General features: G+C 30.9%; 2 protein-coding genes across 3 annotated transcripts; one reads left to right on the top strand and one right to left on the bottom strand.

Moving 5' to 3' along the window:
- The first annotated feature begins 11,867 nt into the window (after positions 1 to 11,867).
- LOC129295353 (BTB/POZ domain-containing protein At4g30940-like) lies at positions 11,868 to 14,127 on the top strand. The gene has a single exon (XM_054933866.1). It carries the CDS (start codon positions 12,426 to 12,428, stop codon positions 13,755 to 13,757), a length of 1,332 nt encoding a protein of 443 aa, XP_054789841.1. The 5' UTR covers positions 11,868 to 12,425; the 3' UTR covers positions 13,758 to 14,127.
- A 983-nt stretch (positions 14,128 to 15,110) lies between these two features.
- LOC129295355 (omega-6 fatty acid desaturase, chloroplastic-like) lies at positions 15,111 to 23,943 on the bottom strand. 2 transcript variants are annotated; one of them, XM_054933868.1, is made up of 10 exons: positions 23,683 to 23,943; positions 23,487 to 23,538; positions 22,813 to 23,051; positions 18,926 to 19,069; positions 18,653 to 18,804; positions 18,046 to 18,168; positions 17,770 to 17,947; positions 17,484 to 17,602; positions 16,469 to 16,583; positions 15,111 to 15,659 (listed from the first exon to the last, which is right to left on the bottom strand). In XM_054933868.1, exons 1-10 carry the CDS (start codon positions 23,719 to 23,721, stop codon positions 15,495 to 15,497), a joined length of 1,326 nt encoding a protein of 441 aa, XP_054789843.1. In that variant the 5' UTR covers positions 23,722 to 23,943; the 3' UTR covers positions 15,111 to 15,494. The 2 variants fall into 2 exon arrangements, with proteins under 2 accessions (XP_054789843.1, XP_054789844.1); XM_054933869.1 differs by having other exon boundaries at positions 15,111 to 15,656; positions 23,683 to 23,931.
- Positions 23,944 to 24,406: the final 463 nt, after the last annotated feature.

Below are 24,406 nucleotides of genomic sequence, written 5' to 3'. Positions count from 1 at the left end.
AATAAGCAATTGTATCTTCTTGGTTGAAGTAAAAAATTAATAGGTGCTCCAGCAGATTAATTAATAGGCGAATGCCTTGCCATTTTGAAATCTTATAGCATAATAGTAACATAAAAATAGTTTAGATTCAATTTTTATACATATAACAAGAATTTAGCTTTTGTATATTATTATGCACAGAGCTTGAAATGAATCACATTATTCGTAACTTATAAATAAAATATATTAATATTCATCCCTCCGAGGACATCTAAAAATATATTAATATTCATTTTATATTACTAACAAATGTTAATTCAGTTAATAAGGATTTGACTCATAATCTATAAAATCGTTAATAAGCCTTCGGAACCCATCTCACCTATATTTTTCATAAAAAATTATACATTTTATATTTTCTATTGAAATATCAATAACCATTAATGAGTATCTTAAACTCTAAATTATTGCACGAATAACATCATGAATCATAAACTTTTGAAATATGTAAAAACTCTTTTCAATTTTTAAATTTTGAACACTTGAAATCTCATTGTTAAGTTGGAGAAAATGACCATTGTTTTTGTAGTTGTGAAGGCCCGTCAATGCTGACGTGGCATTGATTGGGTGGGTCAAAATGAGTGCCACATCAACATTGACTAGCCCCCACAACTATGAAAAGTAATAAGCTTTTTTCAACTTAACGATAGAGTTTCAAGAGCTCAAAATTTAGATATTGAAAGGAGTTTTTACATATTTTAAGAGTTTAGGATCCAGGATGCTATTCACGCAATAATTTAAGGTCCAGAATATATATTAACCCTATCAATAAAACATCAAGCATTGATTGGCAACTACTGTTTGGTTGGAAGAGAATGAAAATCTTACTGAATTTGATTTAAAAGAAATAGATGAGTGGAGCTATAAAGTTTTAATAAAACATATGTAAAATAAAAGAGTAAGAAAATTAATTAAAACCTTTCAACCCCACTTCTTCAATTTTTTTTTTTTACAAATCAAACTCTGTAAAATCTCGACTTCTTTCTAACCAAACACATCATTAGAGTATAATTTTCTAGAGTGGCATCAAACCATCATAATTGATTTCATATTAGAAACAATCAAAATTATTATCTTTAAAAATCATGGTTTCAATGATTTTAAGCATAAAACGAAACGCACATATAGATATTTAAATTCAACTTGTATGTTTTTTCCCCAAAAAAAAAATCTAGTGTAGATCCATAATTGAGAAATTTTAATTTGCACTTGAATGATAATAAAGAAAAAAAAGAAGAGCTTTCAGTGAAAGCAATGGACCATGATTGTAATCATGAAGATATAGAACACTGTTAGCATTATACATAATTCCTTTCAACAAACTTTATTGTATGGCAAGATCAGAAGAATCAGACAAAGCCTAATCCCATTATTATTTCCATTATTCCTTGGACTTTAAGAAAAACATATAGTGCTAATTACGATGATTTAATTTTATTTATAAAGAAGATAGAGGGGGTGGGAGAAACAACTTCAAAATAGAGTCAATAATTCATACTCAATAATCATCGAAATTTGTTTACATGAAAGAAAAAAAATCATTCAAATTTGTTTAATTTCCATTATCACATAATATAATAATTAAAAATAAAATGTTTAACTGGTAATAGTGAGTGGAGTAGACTCGAAATCTTTTAAATAAAGTTATAGATTCAGGTTTTGTAAATAAAAAAAATTATATTATGAGAACTATCTATCCAAGTCTAACAATTTAGAAATATCAATGTTCAGAAAATCAAATCAATTATTAAACAAGTGAACAATAGTCCAACCGGTTATGAGTGAAATGATATATTATAAATAATATATGCTTAAAATAAAAAATAATTATACATAATAATAAAAATGAATATTTAAATTTCAAACAAAATAATATATAAAATAAAAAATACTATCCATCATTTAATACAATATATATACTTATTTCATAAATTATAATTTATAACTTTAAAGTATATACATATTTCTTGCGTATTTGTTTATATTTTTCATTTGCAAATGCTTATTAGGTGTATATATATGTATTTATAAACTGTAGTTTAGAAATGAATTAAAATTTTGAATGAAATAAAAATAATAATAAGATCAATTCTACCAATTTTGACTATTTTAAAACAAACTCGACCAATTATTAAATTGTGCGATCTTCTATTGTGATTGGACCAAATTTAGAATTGCTTTTCAATTCAATTGATTGAATATCGACCAATCCGATTCGATTCTGAAAAGACTGAGAAGCATAACATAATAACAACAAATATAGCGGATATCCACGTCGGAAAGCAGCCCAAGGTACAAAAAATTGTTTAAAATTACTTGATTTCTCTTAATGTTAAAATTAATTTTAGGTCCCCATTATAATATAGTTTGCAACTTGACCCCCCATAAAGCTAGTTGTAGGTCCTGTCCCTGCCGGATAGTTGTTAAAAAAATGTTTCAAGCACTAATTCAAGAGACACGAACCCAAACAAGTGATATTTGATTTCTTGTAAAATCTATGTACTTCATCCATCCCACTTTTTTTAAAAAGAAAAAAAATTGGTGAGATTATACATTTAGTTTAATAAACTAAACTGACATATTCCCTCCGTTTAAAAATATAAAGTATTTTTTGATAAATTAGATGTTAAAAAATGTAAAACATTTTTAATCTTTCGAGTTGTAATCATTACCTTTTTAAAAAAGAAAACCCTATTGATGATGACTTTATATTTATTGTAAAATGTTTAATAAAAATAAATATGAAATATATTGTTAGTTTGAAAGTAAATAATTACTTTATTAAGAATAAGATTCGATTAAAAATGTCTTATATTTTTAAACAGAAGAAATATCAAAATAACTAATAGTTACCTTAAAAAATTAAAAGCAAAGTTTATGGATTAACAAAGTGATTAAGTATATCCTTATATCTGTGTGATTGTAGTTATCTTACGTTTGGCAAAATGTTTTTAGTCATTCTCATTTAGGTTAATTTATTTTTGCTATCAAATAACGGATAATAAAATGTGAAATTGAGTCATGTAAATCACATTATTCTATTAAAAGGCAGATCTTATTTTGTTTGATTTAAATTTTAATGAAAAAAAATAAAATAAAAAATTAAACCTTTAATCCTTTAACTTTTAACTCATTTATAATTTAGTCTCCTCAATTATGACTTGTTGTAACTCAATCTCTTAATTTTTGACTCGCTTATGACTCAGTTCTTTAACTTTTATTAGTTCTTTTTTTTTATGGTATGTTAGATCTCACATCAAAGAGTAAAAGAAGGATATTTTAAATCAAGATATAATCATTTCTTTTATTCTTTTTATTTGATAAGGATAAATTTTCAAAAAATTAAAAAATAAGAACCGAGTTATAAATAAATCAAAAGTTAAAGGATTGAGTCACAACGACCCATAATTGAGGGATTGAATCGCAGTAAATCATAATTGAATGATTGAGTTATAAGTAAGTTAAAATTTAAAAAATTAAAAAATTAATTTTCCTAAATAAAATAACATTTTAAGTTTGCTTAAAAATTACTCTTTACATTGAATCCTCGTTGAAAAAATTACTCACATTTAATATCTAACTGTCTCTCAAATAAAATTACCTTTAATAAAAATACATTTGCACACAATGAAAAATTTCTCCTCACTTACTAATTACTGTAGAAGATAGAATAATATATAAGCATCAGATAAATAAAATGTTAAATTTATTTAATTTTAATTTTTTATTGGAAATAATATAAATTATTTTATTGAAGATAAAAGTTCGAAAGAAGCGCGCAATACTCGACCGAGCAAGTTTTGCCGTCCACGGCCCGCCACCGCAAGTGGTGGAGGTGGGCCACGGTGGAGGATAAGATAAATATTAGCAAATTGAGGCGAAAAGTTGAAATGCCAATCCATTCACACATTTTTAAGTTAATATTTTAATTTAATTTCATTAAGTAACATTTAAATATTTGAATTAATTAACGTGGGAAGAAGCTTAAGCAAATTGGCACTACTCTTTCTTAGTCTTAAGTGGAATAGCCAATGACCACTTGCTAATGTTCGTGTCAACGCTTAATTGGGTCAATTAAATATATATATATATATATATTTTGCCCATTGGTCCATTAAAGATTGACAGCAAGGCATAAACTGATTAAATTAAATTCAGAGATTGATCCATCTACAACAAGTATATGCTGCTATAGATTAAATCATATAAAATTGAATTGCGGAACAAATATTTTATGAGTTTAGATGTGATTAAAAAAATTATTTACATAATTTCTCGTTGAAATCGCGCAATTTTTATTTATTTTTAAAATACATATTTCAGTGTAACTTTAAATTCTCTTGGTTAAAACATCCACTATAAATGAAACTTATGAGATAGTATTTTTTTTAGAAAAAAATGTATTTAGTTTAATTAAAAATATTTTGTTTAAAAACCACGAAAATAAACTGAAATATAAAATTAATATTAGTTTGTATATATTTTTAAAATATATAGAATTTGAATAAAACAATTCTGGATGAAAAGGCCGCTATATTTAAGAATACTTCCATCAAGAAAAAGCCACGAAAATATCAATAAGGGGCTGATGAAATATAACTTTCAGAGTGAAAGCTTCCATGGAAATGGAAATTCCATTATATCTTGATCAATATTGTCATGATAAAATTGTCACTTTCATTTTTTTTTTATGTCTCTTTTTGTCACTTTCTTTTAATTTCAATGTTCATAATTTTTTTTCTTTCTTTTTGGGTAAGCTTCAATGTTCATAATTTCAAATGTTACATTATTTGATAATGTCATAAAACATCCCAACTTTCTGTGCTACCCAAGGAAATGACTATGTCATTTTCATTTTTTAATCGTTAAAAATGCAATACAATAATTGGAATTTTATTTTTTTATATATTACTATACATACCATGCATCAGAGGTAATAATTTATTTATTTATTTTTCTTAAAGGGGTTTCCACTTTTATAATATTTTCGTACAAATAAGGAGTTAGACTCATTTAAATCATATTGAATGTTTGGATAAAGATTAAACGAGTGATAGCTGGATTAAGACATGTAAATAACATCTCAATTTGAGCCTTCTAGATTTAAATAGTCTCAAAAGCTTTTCTTCAATTGTGGCTTGCTTTGAATCAAGTCTAGGTTAGTTAAATGCTATTGTATACCATTGGTTTGTCATTTTATTTAAAGGGAAAAAAAAACTAGGAAAACAAATAAAGGAAATGCTCCCTTCTATTAAGTAGATAATTTATGCTCACCATACTTATTTGGGTAGGGTTTAAAATATTTAAATATATCAAAAAATTTACATAGCTAAGCTAAACACTAACACCCTAACTTAAAAAATTATAAAAATTGAGTTGTATCAAGTTAAAATTTAAGAATTAAATTACAATTTATAGAGGTTAAATGATTAATTTTAAAGGCTTAACTAAAAGGGAAAATCACACAAGAGGACTTACGAATTGGGAAGCAATTTATTTTTAAAAAAGGACCAAAGGATTTTGATTTAATGATTTTACATTGTAGAATTGAAATATTAAAATGTAAATAAATTTGAGTGTGAAATGATAAGAAGAAAAAAAAAAAAAAAAAAGTCACCCTATGGTTATTGGCGTTGGCTGCAGACTACCGAATCTGGTTGCTGGAGACCCCTTGCCGCTAACAAAAGTCACGCAAGCTTTGACGTTGGTGACCAATTAAATTATTAAAGATCCTCTAGTGTGATTTTCCCTAATTAAAACTAAATCCTATATTATATTATAATTTTAACAAGTTTAAGATCCTTAATTATATATTATCCCTTATAACTAATATTTTTTTATTATTACATCTATAATAACTTAGAAGAATAAGTGGTGTATGTTTGGTGGACTTTAATAGCAATTGATTAGACAGAAAGTGGATCTGATTTGCTACGAACGATTTGAAGTTATATCTGCTGAAATAACCGGACTAATTTGAGTCCTCAAAACGAATTAGTATTATTTATCAACTTTTTTTTTTTGCCAACATTATTTATCAACTATTTAAAAACCCGAAAAATGCAATTACCTTTTAGTCATCGGAGATGAAAATTTTCTTAATTATTTTTAAAATTTTCAATTATTCTCTATTTAATTTATTTTTTATTCATTGTTATTTCTGTGGTAAGAAAAATTGCTCCCTTTTTTGAATTTTTAACAAGAATAGAAATAGTTAGTGTTTTTCCATAAAAAATCTAATTTATGTTTTTTTTGGGTAATCAAATTTATGTTTTCTCAATTACGCAATGCTTATTGTTTTAATTCTTTGAATAAAGAGACATGATTGAGAAGATGAAAGAGTTAATTAGTTAACAATTAATAACATTTAAACTAAGGTGAGAGATCAAGCTGAAGCAAAGTTTATATATCATATTACAATAAAATTATTGCTTTAACCTTACTTCATCTTTTATTATGGGCTCATTTGTTTGAGATTAAAAAATAAGTAATTTTTAGATAGTTTAAATATTTTAAAAAAGAGATTTATTTTATACAGACTTTATAAAAAGCAGACATTTTTTTATATTTGGTTATAATAATACAAAAATAATTATTATTTAATTATTTTTAAATTATATCATATCTTCCTTAATTTTTATTTTATAAAAATAATTTATTATTATATTATTTTAAAATTTTATGATATCTTTACATATCCCACTTTTTAAAAATATTCTCTTTTATCTATTGCATTAGATTATTTTTAGAAACTATTTAAAGTAATTTTTTAAAATAATCAAAAATTTGCTTTTTTCAGATTATGATTATTTTTAAAAGCTTAAACAAACATAATATAAACTTACAAAATAATTTTTTTTTCAAAAAATAAGTATTTTTTATGAAATAAGTTAAAGTAAACGGGTTCTATATCTTTTTTATTTTGATTTTATGTTGTGTATATATATCATGTCAATGGGATTAATAATTTTAACCATATCCTTACCAGAATAATTTCTTCCATAAAAATATATTTATTATATTTTTATTAAATAAATTCGATGATAAAATTTCATTTTTAAATAGAAAATTACCTATGTGATGCTCTCAACTGACCCATATATATATGTATGTATTTTACTTCTTGATTAGGTAGAGAAATACTGTTCAAGGAAAAAAAAAATAAAACCTCCCTATCAAAAAGAATCATATAACTTTCAACAATCATTAATGATGTAAAAGATATTAATTCCAGTCAACAATCAATATAACAATCAAGGGTTTACATAATTCATAATTCATGAATAATTTGATTTAAAAGAGTTTTTATGTTACATATAAATATGATATGTCACGTTCTGCATTAAATAGATTTTATTTTTTATATTCAATGTAAATAAAAAGTTTAATAAGTTTAATTTTAGAAAAATAGGATAAGTGGAGTCGAAAATTTTTATTAGAGATGAAATATAAGAGAAAAGGTTAAAGGAAATTAATTAAAAATTTTCAACTCACATCATTCTTTTCAAATCAAATCCATTAAAATCTTCAGGCCAACAAAAAAAAAGAAAAATCCATTAAAAATCTCCCTCCTCGTTCCTATATTTCCCTCAAGCAAAATAGAGGATAAAAATAACAGAAGTGTTTTTGATGAAAAAAATAATAGAAATTAAATATTGAGCAAACATCGATTTGAAAATTTTAAAATAAATGATACAATTTAAATTTAAAATATATAAAATAAAAATACATAAATAATTATAAATAAATGACTATAACAATGAAAGTATAAATACCTATATCATTTCAATTTGTGTTTGCTTTTAGTATTTAGAAGATATAAATAAATAAATGACAATTTGTTTGGTTTTATCATTTGTTATTTTCAGTCACACTCAAACGTCAACAACAATTAATTGTATTGTATAAACAACAACATGCATATTAATTAATGTTATAAAAAATTGTTATTATAAAATGTGTTATCCTTAATTGAACTAAACTTTTTTTTTTGATGAATTAATTGAACTAAACTTTAAACAACGAGTTTTAGTTCAGAATTTATTAGTTCTTGCATAAAATATATATAGATATATACATATTTAGTTATTTTAATCTTTAATTCAGGTGCACATTGAGAATATAAATAATAATTATTTTTATTTTATTTTTGTTCGTCTTTATTCAAAAAATATTTTATTATGGAAAAATTAAAATTTGTACAGTATTTTGTTATGTTTTATAACTTATTAGCTCTTTACATATTACAAAGTTAAAGTAGCATATTTTATTGTAAACTTTATTGTATTTTAGAAGTTATTTTAATGGCAGCTTATTATTTTTTTACCATCTGTAACTATTTTGCATAGTAAAAATATAAATAATATTTTATTACCTTTTACAGTACATATTAAAAATATAAGCAACAGATTATTTATTTAAAATTTATTATTGTGTTTAAATTAAAATTTAAAATATCAATTTTTTTATTGGATTTCATACTTGATTTATTAGAACTTGTATAAGTTTAATTTATGATTTTATTACAAATTTTACTCACCTTTTTTTACTGAAAGTTTGATGTTTTTTTTTTTTTTAACTTTAGGTTCCATTCTTACTTTTTTTTGTTTTTGCTTTTTCTTTTTACTTGAAGCCCCTCAATTCTACTCTCTTCTCGTTTATAACATAATAATTTAAAAATTACTATAAAAAATTAAAATGGAAAATGCAAAACTATAGTACCCATCCACGCAAATTATTATACATTTATACTGGTGATGAAACTGATAATGATTATGTCACAAGACAAACTTTAAGAAGGTAAATAAAAAAAATAACAATTAGAGACCCATAAAAAGATTAATAATAATCAAAATTTTTAAATTATTAAAATCTCAATAAAAATTAAATTTTTATTTATAATTTAAAATGTGAATAATCAATTAAAAAATTAATAAAATATATTTGAGATTATTTATAATATTAATTGAAAATTTAATAGAGACAATTATAAATCACAAGTCAATTACTTATAATTTTTTTAACTATTAGTTGAGAAATTAACAAAGACTAAGGAATCTTTGAAGTATTATTTGTGACTTAAAAATTTACAAAAATATACCATGACTCTCATATCAATTAATAAAAAATAATTTATTATAAATAAAAATATTATTTTTTATTATAATTTTAATAATACAGAATCTGTAATTATTATTAATATTTTTGTGAAATTCTTAATTTTTATTTTTTAAAAAACAAAAGAAAGTTTTGTGGGTGGTAAAAAAAGTTATATAAATATAAAAGAGCAAAATAAAAAGAGGAAAAAAAAAAAAAGATGAAACAGGACGCGCTTTCTTTACGGAAGGTGGCGGAAGAGCGCCGCAACAAAATGCTGACTTGGCAATGTGTGATGATAAAGAAGCCCCTTCCGTGACATTATCAAAAAATAAGGGTGTTCAGTTCGGACCCGTCCCGATTGGCCCGGTATCGTCCCGATCATATTGGGACGGGTCTTGTCCCGGCCCGAAAATAATCGGGACGGGACTTTACGGGACGAGACAGGAAAGAGGTTCGGGACGGGACGGGACACGGGATTACCATCGGGACGTCCCGTCCCGTCCCGAATATTATATATATTATTTTTTATTTTAAATATATTAATTATATTAATATAATTTATACTTATATCAATTATAATTTTAATACTTATAATTCTTATTTAAAATTAAAGTTTTTTTATATTGATAATTTTAATGGCATGGAGTAAACATGGCGATATCTTTCTTTATAATATATTAATTATATTAATATAATTTATTCTTATATATATCTATTTAATAACTTTTATTTACAACGTATTTTTTGCTTATTTTTAGAAGAGTAATTAGCTTAGTACATTTTCACTAAAGTAGAAGAACAATGATTTGATGTTATATTTGACTTGTCTATTGTTACTAATCTTATAATATAAAGATCATTTGTGTTTATTATTATAATGTGTAGTTATGATTAATATGATTCAATAATTGATTTTAAATTATTGTTATTTATGTACTTGTGTTGTTTTGATTTTAAACTTAATAAATTATATGATTTAAAATTTTAATGAATGTTATTATCCAGATCTTTTTTTGATATTATTCCATTTATCGGGACGGCGGGACGTCCCGATCTTGTCCCGGTCCCGTCCCGACTCTTAACGGGACGGGACGACTTTCGGGACGGGACGGGACACGGGACCAAAATTCAGTCCCGATCTTTTTCTCGGGACGGGACACGGGACGGGGGTGTCCCGGTCCCGTCCCGTCCCGTGAACACCCCTATCAAAAAACATAAATTTGAAAAAATACATCTAACTTTTATTTCATCAATTATAAATACCCGTCCTTTACATTTTTTTATTTTAATTTAAAATAATTATCACTTTAAGTTAAATATCCTAAAAAACTTGGATGTATTACTACTGTTTTTAGTTAATCCCTTGAACAGTTGAATCAATCAGCCTCATTTGTATTTATCACTTTAAAATTTTAATGTAGCAATTTATTGACTTGATCTATGTGGCTATTATCTACAATCAACCCTAAATATCCCATTTGGATCGTGGCAAAAAAAGAAAAAGTCCCATTTGAATTCTAATGGTTCAAGTTATTTTTATTTCTGTAAAGGAATGATAGAACCTTTGATTCTTTAAATTTTTTCAATTATTTATTTAATTTTTTGAATTTAATTTTTATCAATTTAATCCCTTACATTTTTTTTAAATTTATCATGATAGTCCTTTAGATTGTGAAACACAAATTGTTACTCAAATTAATTTTATATATAAAGTTTATTGATGACTTCATATGTATACCTGGCTTAACAAAAACAATTTGACTCTCAGATCAATTTAGCTTCTTGCATTATGCTTTATTCTTTTGTTTTTTGTTTTTAAATGTATGAGTCTGTTTACTTTTTTTTTTTTTTCCTGAAGCCAATTCAAACATTCAATATTTCAAGACCAAGTAAATTTAAAGAAAAACTATAACTTTAGATCTTTATATTTTGTTCTTGTTTTGCTATTTGTTCTTGTACATTTTTAAATATTTTAGGTCTCTATACCTTTATTTTTTTAATATTTTAGGCCTCTTCAAAATTTCTAAAACATTGAAAAATAAAAATATAAAGACTTAAAACATCAAGAAAAGTATATGAATTAATAGAAAAATGTAAGTAAAGTGTAAGAATTTAAAGTTATATTTTTCTAAATTTAAAAGATTAAATTGATAAAAATTAAATTTAAAAGATCAAATTAATAATTGAAACAAATTAAAGTAATAAAATTTTTATTATCTTTTTTTTGTAACAAAAAGTTTAGATAAATTAAATTTTAGAAGTTTATCAAAACTAATTAATATGCTTCTAAGTTCGAACAGCGCTCACATACATAGTTACATATAACCTATGAACGATGTTTTCACATTGCTAAAGGAATTTAAACTTACAATTTTATAAATTATAAATTAAATTTTTATCAACTAAACTGATATTTGTTAACATAATAGTCCAAGTTATACACACACATATATTAAAAATTTTAATATCAACTTATTTTATTATAAAATCACAATTAAAAGATTATTTTATTTGTGTATAATATTTTATATTAAAAACAATAATTTGTATTCATATATAAAAATGGATCATTCAAATTTAATGTGAATAATATAAATTTGCAACCTCTCCCCACTCTCACAGGCTAACTAAAATGCAGAGAATCCGTCCTTCTTCCCTTCATCACCACTTTTTAGTTACTGCTAAGGCTTAAAGTTAAACTCTGAGATTTGGCCCCACAAAAAAAAAAAAAGGGTTAAACTCTGAAAACGACAATAATTTGATTCTCCAAAAGACATAAATTTTGAAGAGGACTATTAGATTTTGAGATGAGCGATTATCCTCCTCCTCCGATTAGAAAAGAATGAGTCTCCCATGTCGCCTGCCAATGGAGCCCATTGGAAAAGACGTGGAGAAGCAGAGTCTTTTGGAGCGAGAGAGAACCTAGTCAATCCTCCTGAGTCAATTCTTCAGTTTTTGAAATCCAACCCCTCCATTTCTCTCTCTCTCTCCCCCCCTCCCTCCCCCACTTCACCAAATCTCTTAAATTTTAAAAACCTTCCTTCATTCTCCAGATTTTGATCTCCCAGCACAGCATTCCTGTTCATTTTTCTATTGCTTGTTTCTTCTCCCCCTGGTTTACTTCAATCCAACTATCTCAGATTTTTCTGCTGTTTCTCTGGGATCCTTCCGTGAACTCCTCTGTTTTTTTTTTTTTTTGCTTCTTCGTTTTCGGGAATTTGTTTCCGACAACTATAATTTGATTGCTTCTCTTGGTTCTGTTTCAATTTTCTTGAGCGAACCCAATCATGGGGATTTGTTCGGACAGGGTGAAATTCAATGTCGGAGGCAGAGTATTTGAAACGACAGCGACAACCCTTGCCAACGCCGGCCGAAATTCCATGTTCGGGGCAATGTTCGATGAGAGCTGGAACTTCATCCGCGATAGTCACTGCGCCGAGTACTTCATTGATCGCAATCCCGATTGCTTCGCCGTCCTGCTCGATCTCCTCCGCACCGGCGAACTCTACATCCCACCCAACATCTCAGAGAAGCTTTTCTATCGTGAAGCCCTGTACTACGGACTCCTCGACCACGTTCGCTCTGCGAAATGGGGTCAATTCGACGGCAACAGATTGATCCTCTCCGGCTCCGTCACCGGCCGAGCTCCCGGAGACGGGACCGCTATCCGCGCCGGCCCCGACGGCGGATGCTGCGTCGCTCACGGAAGCATGGTTCATGTCTACGATTGGATGCTAGAAGAACATCCTCCGCTTAATCTCGATTACCAGGGAGTAAACGACATCGGATGGGTGGATTCCGAGAATATCCTCGTCGGCGTCAGCGAGCGGCTCGGCCGCGGCGACGGCGGAATGGGACTCTTCAGCTCGTCGACGGGAGACCTCCGATATAAATTCCAAGTCAGCCATGAGAATCAAACCAAGAGCTTTACCGCTGGGGCTTTGAGCTTCAGTTCAGATTACAAGATATTTTGTAGCTGTAGAGGAAGAAGCAATGAATATGGTGTTGGTGTGTGGGATCAGGTAACTGGAAAGCAAATAGACTTCTTCTATGAGCCTCTGGGTTGGTCTCTTGGTGATGCAGATAAGCTTCAATGGCTAGAAGGAAGCAATTGCTTGCTAGTGGCTACTCTGTTTCCCAGAAAGGATAACTGTTACATTAGTCTTTTGGATTTCAGAGAGAAGAAGATGGTTTGGTATTGGTCAGACATGGGAGCTTCATTAAGTATGGACGAGAAGAGGGTTCGAGATGCCATAGCAATGGAGGACAAAAACTCCATTTGCGTGGTGAATGAGTTTGAGGATCTCGGTTTTATGGATATAAGAAGCTCTTCTGCTTCAAATATCAGATGGAGTTCAAGGAGTCGCTTGATGAAAGGGAAAATGCCAGAAGAACCTTGTTATCCCAAGCTTGCATTACATGAAGGCCAGCTTTTCTCTTCCATGAATGATTGTATTTCAGTATTTTGTGGCCCTGAGTGGGTTTTAACGTCCAGGCTAAGACGAAGCTACGGAGGTTCTATCTGTGACTTCTCAATTGCAGGGGATAGGCTTTTTGCTCTTCACAGTGAGGAGAATGTGTTTGATATTTGGCAGACTCCATCTCCACCAGTTATCTGATTTTTTGATAGCTTATAGGTGTTCTTTGATTTGAGATATGATCAGCTATTAAATATAGATACCTCTCTTGATAGGGATTTGAACTTAGCTCATCATGTTATGAGAGATTAACCATTTTCACTAAACCTAATCTCCATTAGTACCTGTTATCTGATTTTTTTTTTTTTTATTGTTATTTTTTCCTTAGAGTTTTTGACTAAGTAATGTGAGTGATTATCTATACCATACCATCTTACTAGAACTTGTTAGGTTCAGCTCTCATGGATTTGTTCACAGCTACACTAAAAGATTATACATTGTACTGATGATTTACTCACTCACGTCTAGCTACTCATTTCAAAAGTTCAGAGTTATTATTATGGTCCTTCAATTTGTTCTTAGCTTTAACTTTTTAAGGATCGTCATGTGCTCTTTAAATCTCTTTTTTCCCCTTTCACAAGTACCATAGTGAAGTATATCCTGCAATATATGAGAGAATATAACTTGCTCTCTTAGAGATCTTTCAGAAAGGTGGCAATGGATATTACGCTCTGCTATATCAGTCGCCAGTCCCGCACAGAAAGAAGTGGAAGGGATGATTCTTATAGCATGTGATGTGAGGAGCAGTTGTAACTGCTAAATATTTTGGACAAATACGGGATGAAATGAAACCACTTTAGTTAAAGTTTTTTCTGATGAGGATGATAATGGTGGTGGTGGGGTGGGTTGTAGCTTTGGTTTTGAGCAACTCTTTCTCTCCAAGTTTAGTACGAAGTTAAAGACAAAAAATTGAACTGTGTTTGGTAGAACAGACCCATCAAGTACATAGATAATCCTTATCCCAATTTCTTAAGCTATCCCATACGCAATAAATGAGTTCTCTTCTATCAAAGAGTTTAATATTAATTAAACCAAACTTTAAAAGATTCTCATTTAACTGAGAAATAAAAGATTGATGAAACTCTCTGTACTTCCCACAGGATAAGCTTTCTTTTTCTTCCAAAGAACCTTTCACTTTGGAGTTTGCACACAGTTAACATTGGATTTGCTATTAGATCCAGAAGAGGACAAAATAGTGAATTAACAATTTGTTCAGCCTTAAGCCTTAAGCCTTAAGAAAACAATCAGTGTATATATAATAATCTTTTGAACATAGCAAACTCATCTCATACTTTTTTAACCCAAGATTTCTAAGGGTCATGGTAAAAATGAGTTTGATATAATTTTTTTCCCTAAAAAAACCGACAATTCGGGCAACAAATAATTAGTTTAATTAAAAGAAAAACTTGAAATCACTAAAAAAAAAAAAACTTGAAATATCAGCAACATACAAATAGGAGATACCCTGTGATAAGACTCATTGCCTGCAATAGATTGAGACAATGTTCAACTTTTCTGCTCCATTCCCCGAGTGCTTTAATCCGTTGGACAAATACACACACACACACACACACTAATAACAATCTAACAATGTGATCATCTAAAGAGAATCTGACTTCAGATTTACTTAAATATTTACTTCATCCTAAAGAACATCTCTCTGTCATCAGCCGCAACTTGGCAATATGATTACCCTGAACGTAGTAAACTCCTAGAAAGCTTAAACCAATTTTCTTCACTTGCCAAAATTGATACAAGAGAAGAACCATTTTTCCGTCCCAAAAAAGGGGAAAAAATTAAAAGGAAATGAATGGCATGCCTACTTTGGCACAAAAAGATAAAGTTCAGATAAGAAAGAACCAGGATGGACCTAGTCAGTCAAGCATAGTCAGGCATAACTTTCTTCAAAACTGTAATTGGATAGGAATCTTCTGGGGCAAGCTTGTCAAAGCCAATATAATTTTCCTCCTTGTTGTATACATGGCATACTGTCATAATAGTCTTCATCAATCTCCAATTCCACGTAGCGTCATTCATATACTGCTAAAGATACAAAGCAAAAATAAACTTGTAGTAATCACCAACAATAGCATTCCTCTTAGGATAAGACTTAGGTACACTTCATAGTATTTTATTTATTTATTTATTCACTTTTTTGATAAAAACACTTCACAAAATTTTTCTTATTTGGTTCTTTAATTTAAATTATAGCAAGTGCAAAAAATTATTGAACTTAACTTATAAAAACCATACTTATAATGCTGTAGTCGGAAAGCTGATAACAAAAACCTATTTGTATGTGGGTATTTTGATTTCTCAAGAATTTGAAAAACCTATTTGTAGAACTTAAGAGCATTATAATGAAAAATTACAGTTTCTGTTGTATATTTCCTAAATAACATAGATATTGATTTTGTTATATATCTGGCTCAAATTTTGTATAGAATCCTGCAAACCAAATATCATCTTTCCACCCAAGAAAAGTTATATAATAGTTTATGCGGTCTTCGTTTGGTTCTCCAACCATGAACAAGCAGGTTAGTTATTTCCTTTCTCAATCAAAATAAACAAAACTTTACCGCTTTCCCTAGTGGGCAGTGGCTAGTTGGTTTGGTGAATTTTCCTCACCAGAATGTCTCCAGTTCAAAGCTAACAGAAAGATTGCAAGGAAAACAAAACAAAAAAAAAACAAAAAAAAACAACACAAAACTTGCAAAAATATTTTATTTAGACTACTGCTGAATTGGTAATCAAATTCAATTAAATTTCTTGTAATGATGTCATAATATGCTTTTCATGCAACACTGACCTCTTAAACCTCATATGTACAATCAGAAAAGAATTGACCTCACCTTTCCCCAGTTTTCTTGCAGAGACTCATGGGCTGCGCGCAAGTTATAGCTTGGTATCCTTGAAGATACGTGGTGTGGAATGTGGACATTGATATCATGACAGAGGATCTCAATCCTGCGCAGAAAAGGAGTCAGATTATAATGATTCAGTCAACCCTATGTATTCTCTAGTGCGGGAGACTGAGATTAGAAGATAAAATGCAAAAAGGGAATAAATTTTGTTGTGGATGCATCCATGTGAGGCAATTGCCTACCATATGAACAAGAGGATGGTTACATAACAAATTTAACATATTCAAATAAAACAACAACAACAACAACAAGCCTTTATCCCACTAGGTGGGGTCGGATACATGGATTACAAGACGCCATTGTACTCTATCATTTATCAAGCTTTTAGGAATATTATTAATTAAGAGATCGCGTTCAAGAGATTTAACATATTCAAATGTGGTAGAGATTTAAATTGGTATGAGAAAAATGCAGGCCATAAGTCAAAATTGGTTTCCATCTTCTGTTTTGCTTTCAATGTTGCAATAAAGCCCCATAATGGCTTCCCTATTAATTGAAGATCTCTATATATAATGCAAAACGCAAGCGCCTGAGTAACTCTCCTCCATCTAAAGCAATGACAATCTATGGCATTTAAGACAACCAAATCACAATGTCACCAAATTCTTTCAAATTTGTTTAGTTTTTTCCTTGACCTTTCCATATTTTTTATCTGCTAGTGAGCAAATACAATACAATGCCTAACAGAAACAACTTATACAGATTATCCAAGATGTTCATAGAACCAGAGACCAATCATCATCAGCAAGATAGCAAGAAGAAATCACGAGCAGCAATAACTGGATCAGTTTCCTAACTTATCCGACCAATCATCATCAGCAAGATAGCAAGAAGAAATCACGATCAGCAATAACTGGATCAGTTTCCTAACTTATCTTCATGCGTCACTTTATCCACACGAAAAGCATGCATTAGAAAGAAAGAAACAAAGAGAATTCCATACCACTTTGGGTAATCACAATGAATAGTTCCACTAAGTTGTGCTTGTGCAGCGTTCCACTCATCTGAGTATTTGAATGGTATGTGTGGCGCAGTATGATGGACCATGGTGAAAGTACTCATCTATAATTGGTAGCAAAATAATTCATTTTAGATGGACAATTCCCAATAATTTGAAATTTCAACATATGATCAGAGAATTGATTAAATCAAGAAATTCAGACTGAAAAGAATATTTTAAAGTTCATATAATATCAAGAGGTAAGTTCAAAACCAAGGAGAAACACTACCCAAAAGTGGTAGCCCAACCAGGGCATCAACCAGAATTTGATCCACCCCATAATTCCTGTCTTGTAAATGATTAATGGCCATCCAATTGCCATGAAGCCAAAAACACAAGCTAAACTTATCTTTACTCTCTTTATTTCATTTGACCTGAACTTCTTCAAATCAAAGTGCCACATCAACCTGCCAGGTATATTTGAAGGTGGAATGCAAAATTAGGGTTGCTCAACTCAATAGCAATAATTCTTGAAAAAATGAACAGAGTTACACGTGTACCATACCAGTGAGCAATAGACATCCAAGGTCGAAATGGACCATACCCATAAATTATTGCTTGCCGCAACAGAGGAGATGAATCAAATTCTTCTTTCCAAACAGGGTGCCAGGCAGTGTCTTCATACAACCTATAACATTAGAGATACATTGAGAAAAAAAGACTACATGGTGAAGATATATTTATTAGTATTTGCAAGCATGCATTGATATAATATGGGATGGGATGTTTCTCATAGCAACGACATTGGCATGCATGGCATAGATAAACCAGCACACACACTGAAGCGTGAACAGCCAGAACTTTTTTTGTGTATCATTACCACCTGATTTTAAATTATACAATATGCATGTACAGGGAGAGAGCTAATGATATAACGTAAGTAAAGGGGTCAGATATAAATCCTTTGTCAAATTTAAGAGAGCATAAATTAATTTCTTCCTTATCCGCTCTACTTGAATTAAGATGCTAATGGGGTGGGGTTGAGGTGAAGAGAAGTCCTTCACTCCCTATTAAAAAAAAGGCATGTTGGGCAGTCCTTCTACAGAACACATGTTGATGCTCCAAATTATCAATAAGAAACATGGAGGCAAAAAAGTAGTAAACTTGCTTACATATTTGTTTTCGCGTGATGCCTATCATGCTTGAATCGCCATGGCTCATATGGATAAATTAGCGGCAAGAAGGCTAGAGTTCCAACAATATCCTCCACCAATTTGTTCTTGGAAAATGATTTGTGTGCACAATCATGCCCGATGACAAAAAACTGAATGTCAAGAAGAAAAAGGAATGGAAAACTTAGCCATATCCTTTGAGAAAAAGGAGTGGCAGCATTAAAAAAATTGACACTAAATTCATCATAAAGAAAAGATGCATATTGAACTAACCCCTGTGACAGCAGTACCCGTCCACGCCCAAGCCAGGGGAAGTAAATACCAGGGTGCTTTTGAAATCATGAAAATCCCCAGTGCATAGGAAGTGACTGATATCATAACTGATTTCCATGCCTTCACGTCATCAATCTCAAAAACCTTAAAACATGTGAAGGAAAACAATATGCACCAATCATCAATATTTCAGAAGTTCTTACAAATAAAAAATGAAACCAAAAAGCCAATCAAAATGCCATAGGAAGTGATTTATTTATTACGAGCACTTTTGGAAAAAACATATTAATTATACCTTGAAACACTAAAAATGTCTTACATTTTTCTCATCATTTAACTCTTAAAAAAACATCTTACATTTTTTTAATGGGAGGAGTACTTCAACTAACTATTCTTATCACTTTCTCTCTACAACAACAACAACAACAAACCTTTATCCCACTAGGTGGGGTCGGCTACATGGATTGCAAGACGCCATTGTGCTCTATCATTTATTAAGCTTTTAGAAATATTATTAATTAAGAGATCACGTTCAACAACTTCCAAGAGTGTTCTCTTAGGCCTTTCTCTACCTCTCTTAATTGAACTCAAAGTTATATGTTCCACTCTTCTCACTGGTGCCTCCCTTGGTCTTCTTTGTACATGCCCAAACCATCTCAACCGATTTTCTACCATTTTTTCCTCAATAGGTGCCACCCTCACTTTTTCACGTATGTGCTCATTTCGAATTTTATCTTTACGTGTATGTCCGCACATCCATCGTAACATTCTCATCTCTGCTACTCCAACTTTATGCTCTTGCTGTCCCGTTAGAGCCCAGCATTCACTACTATATAACATTGCCGGTCTGATAGCAGTACGATAAAACTTTTCTTTAAGTTTATTAGGCACCTTATGGTCACAAATAACTCCTTTAGCTTTTCTCCAATTAAACCACCCAGCTTGAATTCTATGTGAAATATCTCCACTGATTTCGCCATCATTTTGAATAATGGCTCCCAAATATCTAAACTTTTCCACTTGAGGTATAATTTGATCTCCCAATTTCACTTCCAAATTATTTTCGAATAGTCCTTTACCAAATTTACAATATAAATATTCCGTCTTACTTCTACTCAGACGAAAACCTTTCGACTCCAATGTCCTCCTCCATAACTCAAGTTTGCAATTAACCTCTTCTCTTGTCTCTGCTATAAGAACTATATCATCCGCGAAGAGCATACATTTCAGGATTCCTCTTGAATATGTTCCGTCAAAACATTTAAAATCAAGTTGAACAAATAAGGACTCAGAGATGATCCCTGATGTAGTCCAATCTTTATAGGAAAATCCTTTGTTTGACCACTAGGCGTTCTTATACTAGTTTTTACCCCCTCATACATATCTTGTATGGCTTTAATATAAGCAATTCGTACTCCATTTTTTTCCAACGCTTTCCAAAGCACTTCTCTTGGTATACGGTCATAAGCTTTTTCCAAATCAATAAAAACCATGTGTAGATCTTTATCTTTACAACGATACTTTTCCATTAATCCCCTTAGTAGATAAATCGCCTCTGTAGTTGATCTACCTGGCATAAAACCAAATTGATTCTCAGAAATACTTGTCTCCAATCTCAACTTGTGCTCAATTACTTTCTCCCACAATTTCATTGTGTGGCTCATGAGTTTAATTCCTCTATAGTTAGTACAATTCTAAATATCTCCTTTATTTTTATAAATAAAAATTAATGTACTTCTCCTCCACTCATCAGGCATTTTCTTGGACCGTAAAATCACATTAAATAACTTAGTTAACCATCTCACCCCTTCTTCACCTAAACATTTCCACGCTTCGATAGATATACAATCAAGTCCGTTAGCTCTACCATTTGCCATTTTCTTAAGAGCTTCCTTTACCTCCTTATCACGTATTTTTCGATAGAATGACAAATTTTGTTCTCCTTCACCAGTTACTAAATCCTCCAAGTTACTAGATGAATCCTCTCCATCATTGAAAAGTTTAGAAAAATAAGTCTCCCATCGATTTTTTATTTCATCATCTGTAACTAAAATTCTTCCCTCTTCATCCTTAATACACCTTACCTGTTCTAGATCTCTTGATTTTCTTTCCCTACTCTTGGCAATCTTATAAATATTTTGCTCTCCTTCCTTCGTCTCAAGGTTCTTATAAAATTCTTCAAAAGCTTTGGAACGAGCTTCACCCACAGCTCTCTTAGTTTCTTTCTTAGCCATACGGTACCTCTCCCAATTTTCCTCATTGTTACACAAATGTATGGCTTTAAAACAGTTCTTCTTATACTTGATTTTGTCCTGTACACTATTATTCCACCACCAAGACTCCTTATCTCTCAGACCAGAACCTTTCGATTCTCCCAAAACTACTTTTGCAACCTCCCGTATCTTTTTAGCCATATCCTCCCATATGATGTTAGCACTTCCCTGAGAATCCCAAATTCCTTTATCCAAAAGATTTCGCTTGAAAATATCTTGCTTCTCACCTTTTAATTGCTACCACCTAATCCTTGGTGTTACTATTTGTGACGTTTTTGAATTTTACTCATAATACACACATCAAGGACTAGGACCCTATGTTGTGTCGTTACAGCATCTCCAGGGATCACCTTACAATTTTTACAAAGTTTTCTATCTGTGTTCCTAACCAAAAGAAAATCAATCTGCGACCTTGAGACTCCACTTTTGTAAGTGATGAGATGCTCATCTCTCTTCTTGAAACAAGTGTTGGCAATCTTAAAATCATACGCCAATGAGAAATCAAGAAGAGTTTGCCCTTCATTGTTTAGCTCTCCAAAACCAAAACCACCATGCACCCTCGCATACTGACCAGCTTCCCTCCCGACATGCCCATTAAAGTCTCCTCCAATAAAAATCTTTTCACTCTGTGGTATGTGTCGAATCAACCCCTCCAGATCCTCCCAAAATAATTCCTTAAGACTGGCTTCTGTCCCGACTTGCGGCGCATAATTGCTAACAATATTAACAGTCTCACGTCCAATTATCATTTTTAAAGAAATAATTCTGTCTCCAATTCTGCTAACTTCTACAACGTTCTTCTTCCACTCCTTATCTATAATGATGCCTACTCCATTGCGTGCACTTACTTTTCCTGTATACCAAAGTTTGAAACCTTGAATATCCTTAGCTCCTTCTCCACGCCATTTTGTTTCTTGCAAGCAAAGGATATTGATTTTCCTTTGAATCATAACCCCTACAACCTCTACAGATTTACAATTTAATGTCCCAACATTCCAAGTACCAAATCTAATTTTGCTCTTATGGACTAACTTCTTTAGCCGCGTGCGTCCAGAATGACGCAGTAGCCCTTGCTCATTTAACACTACATCCGGGCGCCGATGCAGCGGCTCTAACTCACTTATCACTGTACTCGAGCCATGCAGCGCGTTACTTACGGGCAACGACCTAGCATTAACATTATAACGTCTATTGTCCATGTTCATGATAGATTCAACAAATTTTTACATTGGCTGTTGATGGCCTAACACAACCCTCCTCCTTTACCCGGGCTTGGGACCGGCTATAAACATAGGCGGAATTCACTTTCTCTCTATTATACCTAAATAGAGAGAGGAGGGTGAGAGTTGGCTTAAGAGGTTGAATAATTATATAGTGATATATTGACAATTACACCTTCTTTCTTAGAATGTGTGGAAATATACCATCATTGATGCTCTCTTAAAAAGAACATCCTCTACCGCAACAAGAAACTGGCTAAATAATTTCATTCAAGAGTACCAACCAACATATAGATTGTTACAGAATATCTTACAAGTAGCTCTATTAAATAACAACAGAAGTTCTGTTCAGAAGTGGTGTATTAAAACATGACATGGATCTGGAGAAACTTACTTTCTTAGGAAGCGAATCGATAATATCCTTTAAAGCAACATTTTCTGGAAGTGGTTCCCCAATTTGCCTAAATCCGTAGCTTTCGGCTAGTTGTTTTCTGTACTCAGCATTGTCAGCTGGAGATACTGAAACTGGAACCGCCACACCTTGTATGACAGTAATTTTCTTCCTTGGAATTAAGTGTCTATGATTACCAAGCCCCTTTGGGATAAGCCTGTCCCCCTTTATATTACATAAGCCTGTAGCAGAATAAGAATTAAGAATCAACACATAAATAGGCACAACCATGTATTCATGCCAATTAAAGGTTTGAAAATTGGCGGGTTACCACTCACTCACTGCATACTATTTTGCAAGGATACACTATTACTAACTTGAACTTTCTTGCTTATTTATCAATATCAATTAAATAACAGAATGAAACCTTTGTTGCATTCAGTAACAGGTTTGCAGAATAACACAAGGCATGTTCTGAGAAGTTAAATAGTGAACTCCTTTCAGTCCTTAATGGTTTGTAAGATCCAATGTCTTTTTCCCCATTGGCATAAACTCAATTGTGACGCTAAATAAGGACAATGCAATTACCAAATACCAAGTGACATCACAGAGAACTTGAAGCAGGGAAATGAATGAAGCGTTCTACATTTAGACTCAAGTCTTGAAGCCAAGACTACCTGGTAGGTTTTGGGCAGCAATCCTTTTCTGAATTGGCTTCTGATGGGAGCCCTGGAAAAACACAAACCAAATTAACCTATGGCATATAATTAAATTCATCCCCCCCCAAAACAACAACAACAACAACATCATCATCATCATCAGCTAGAAACTTCAAACTCAAAAGTGAAAGGAAGGCGAAGAGCAATGTAAAACCATGAAGAGGACAGCAGAATCCGCAAGCCTAGAAGCCATGACGAGCAGAATTTAAGAAATTCAAGCTCAGACGAGCTCCCTTTCGCCGAAAAGATAACGCTTTTCGCTTGAGCCAGCGAACGAGTGGCTCATTAGCGAACAGGGTCGGTGAGTTGTATCATTATATAACAGGGTTTTCCCATTCCCTTGCATGAGGCCGGTCTTTGGGAATGTGGGACCCACCAAAATGTGGACACAATTTTTATTTTTTCGAGCCTCCAATCTCCATTCAGATTCTCGTTGAGTCAGAGTCACTTGCGACGTGCATTTCTCAAGAGTCAAGGCTCATCCTCCTCCTCCAGCTTTCCGCTCCACTTGTTCTCCCTACTCTACCGTCCAAACAGTGGTCAAGTGGTTATGAAATATAAAAATAATAAAACTTATAAATATAAAAATAATAAAACTTATATTTATATGCAGTTATTTTATAATTAGGTCAGATGTTATTCATTGATAATTTTTTAAGATGTAGCAAACATACATATATTTTCTAATAACAAATTTTTTTATTAAAAAAATATTTTTAATCAAATTGTAATTTCAATAAATTAATATTTTTCTTTAAACTAATATAATTTTTTCATGCTTGTCCTTAATTAATAAGGCGTCTTACTTAAAGGTGAAGAATTGAGTCATTTATTTATTGAAACTTTTTTGAAATAAACTAATTAATTACATGTTAAAA

The sequence above is a fragment of the Prosopis cineraria genome, unplaced genomic scaffold, assembly GCF_029017545.1.
Source record: "Prosopis cineraria cultivar Desert tree isolate PC_DT_omini unplaced genomic scaffold, ASM2901754v1 PC94, whole genome shotgun sequence".
Taxonomy (NCBI): Eukaryota; Viridiplantae; Streptophyta; class Magnoliopsida; order Fabales; family Fabaceae; genus Prosopis; species Prosopis cineraria.
The sequence above is the reverse complement of the archived record's forward strand: the minus strand, read 5'-3'. Positions and strand labels throughout refer to the sequence as shown.

Bases quoted from the DNA above. Each gene is read 5' to 3' on its own strand.
- LOC129295353 (XM_054933866.1), top strand. From the start codon at position 12,426: ATGGGGATTTGTTCGGACAGGGTGAAATTCAATGTCGGAGGCAGAGTA.
- LOC129295355 (XM_054933868.1), bottom strand. From the start codon at position 23,721: ATGGCTTCTAGGCTTGCGGATTCTGCTGTCCTCTTCATG. The intron at 23,052-23,486 runs GTAGTCTTGGCT...ATTCTGCTACAG, and splicing joins TGCTGCCCAAAACCTACCAG to GCTTATGTAATATAAAGGGG. The intron at 19,070-22,812 runs GTAAGTTTCTCC...ACATGTTTTAAG, and splicing joins TCGATTCGCTTCCTAAGAAA to GTTTTTGAGATTGATGACGT.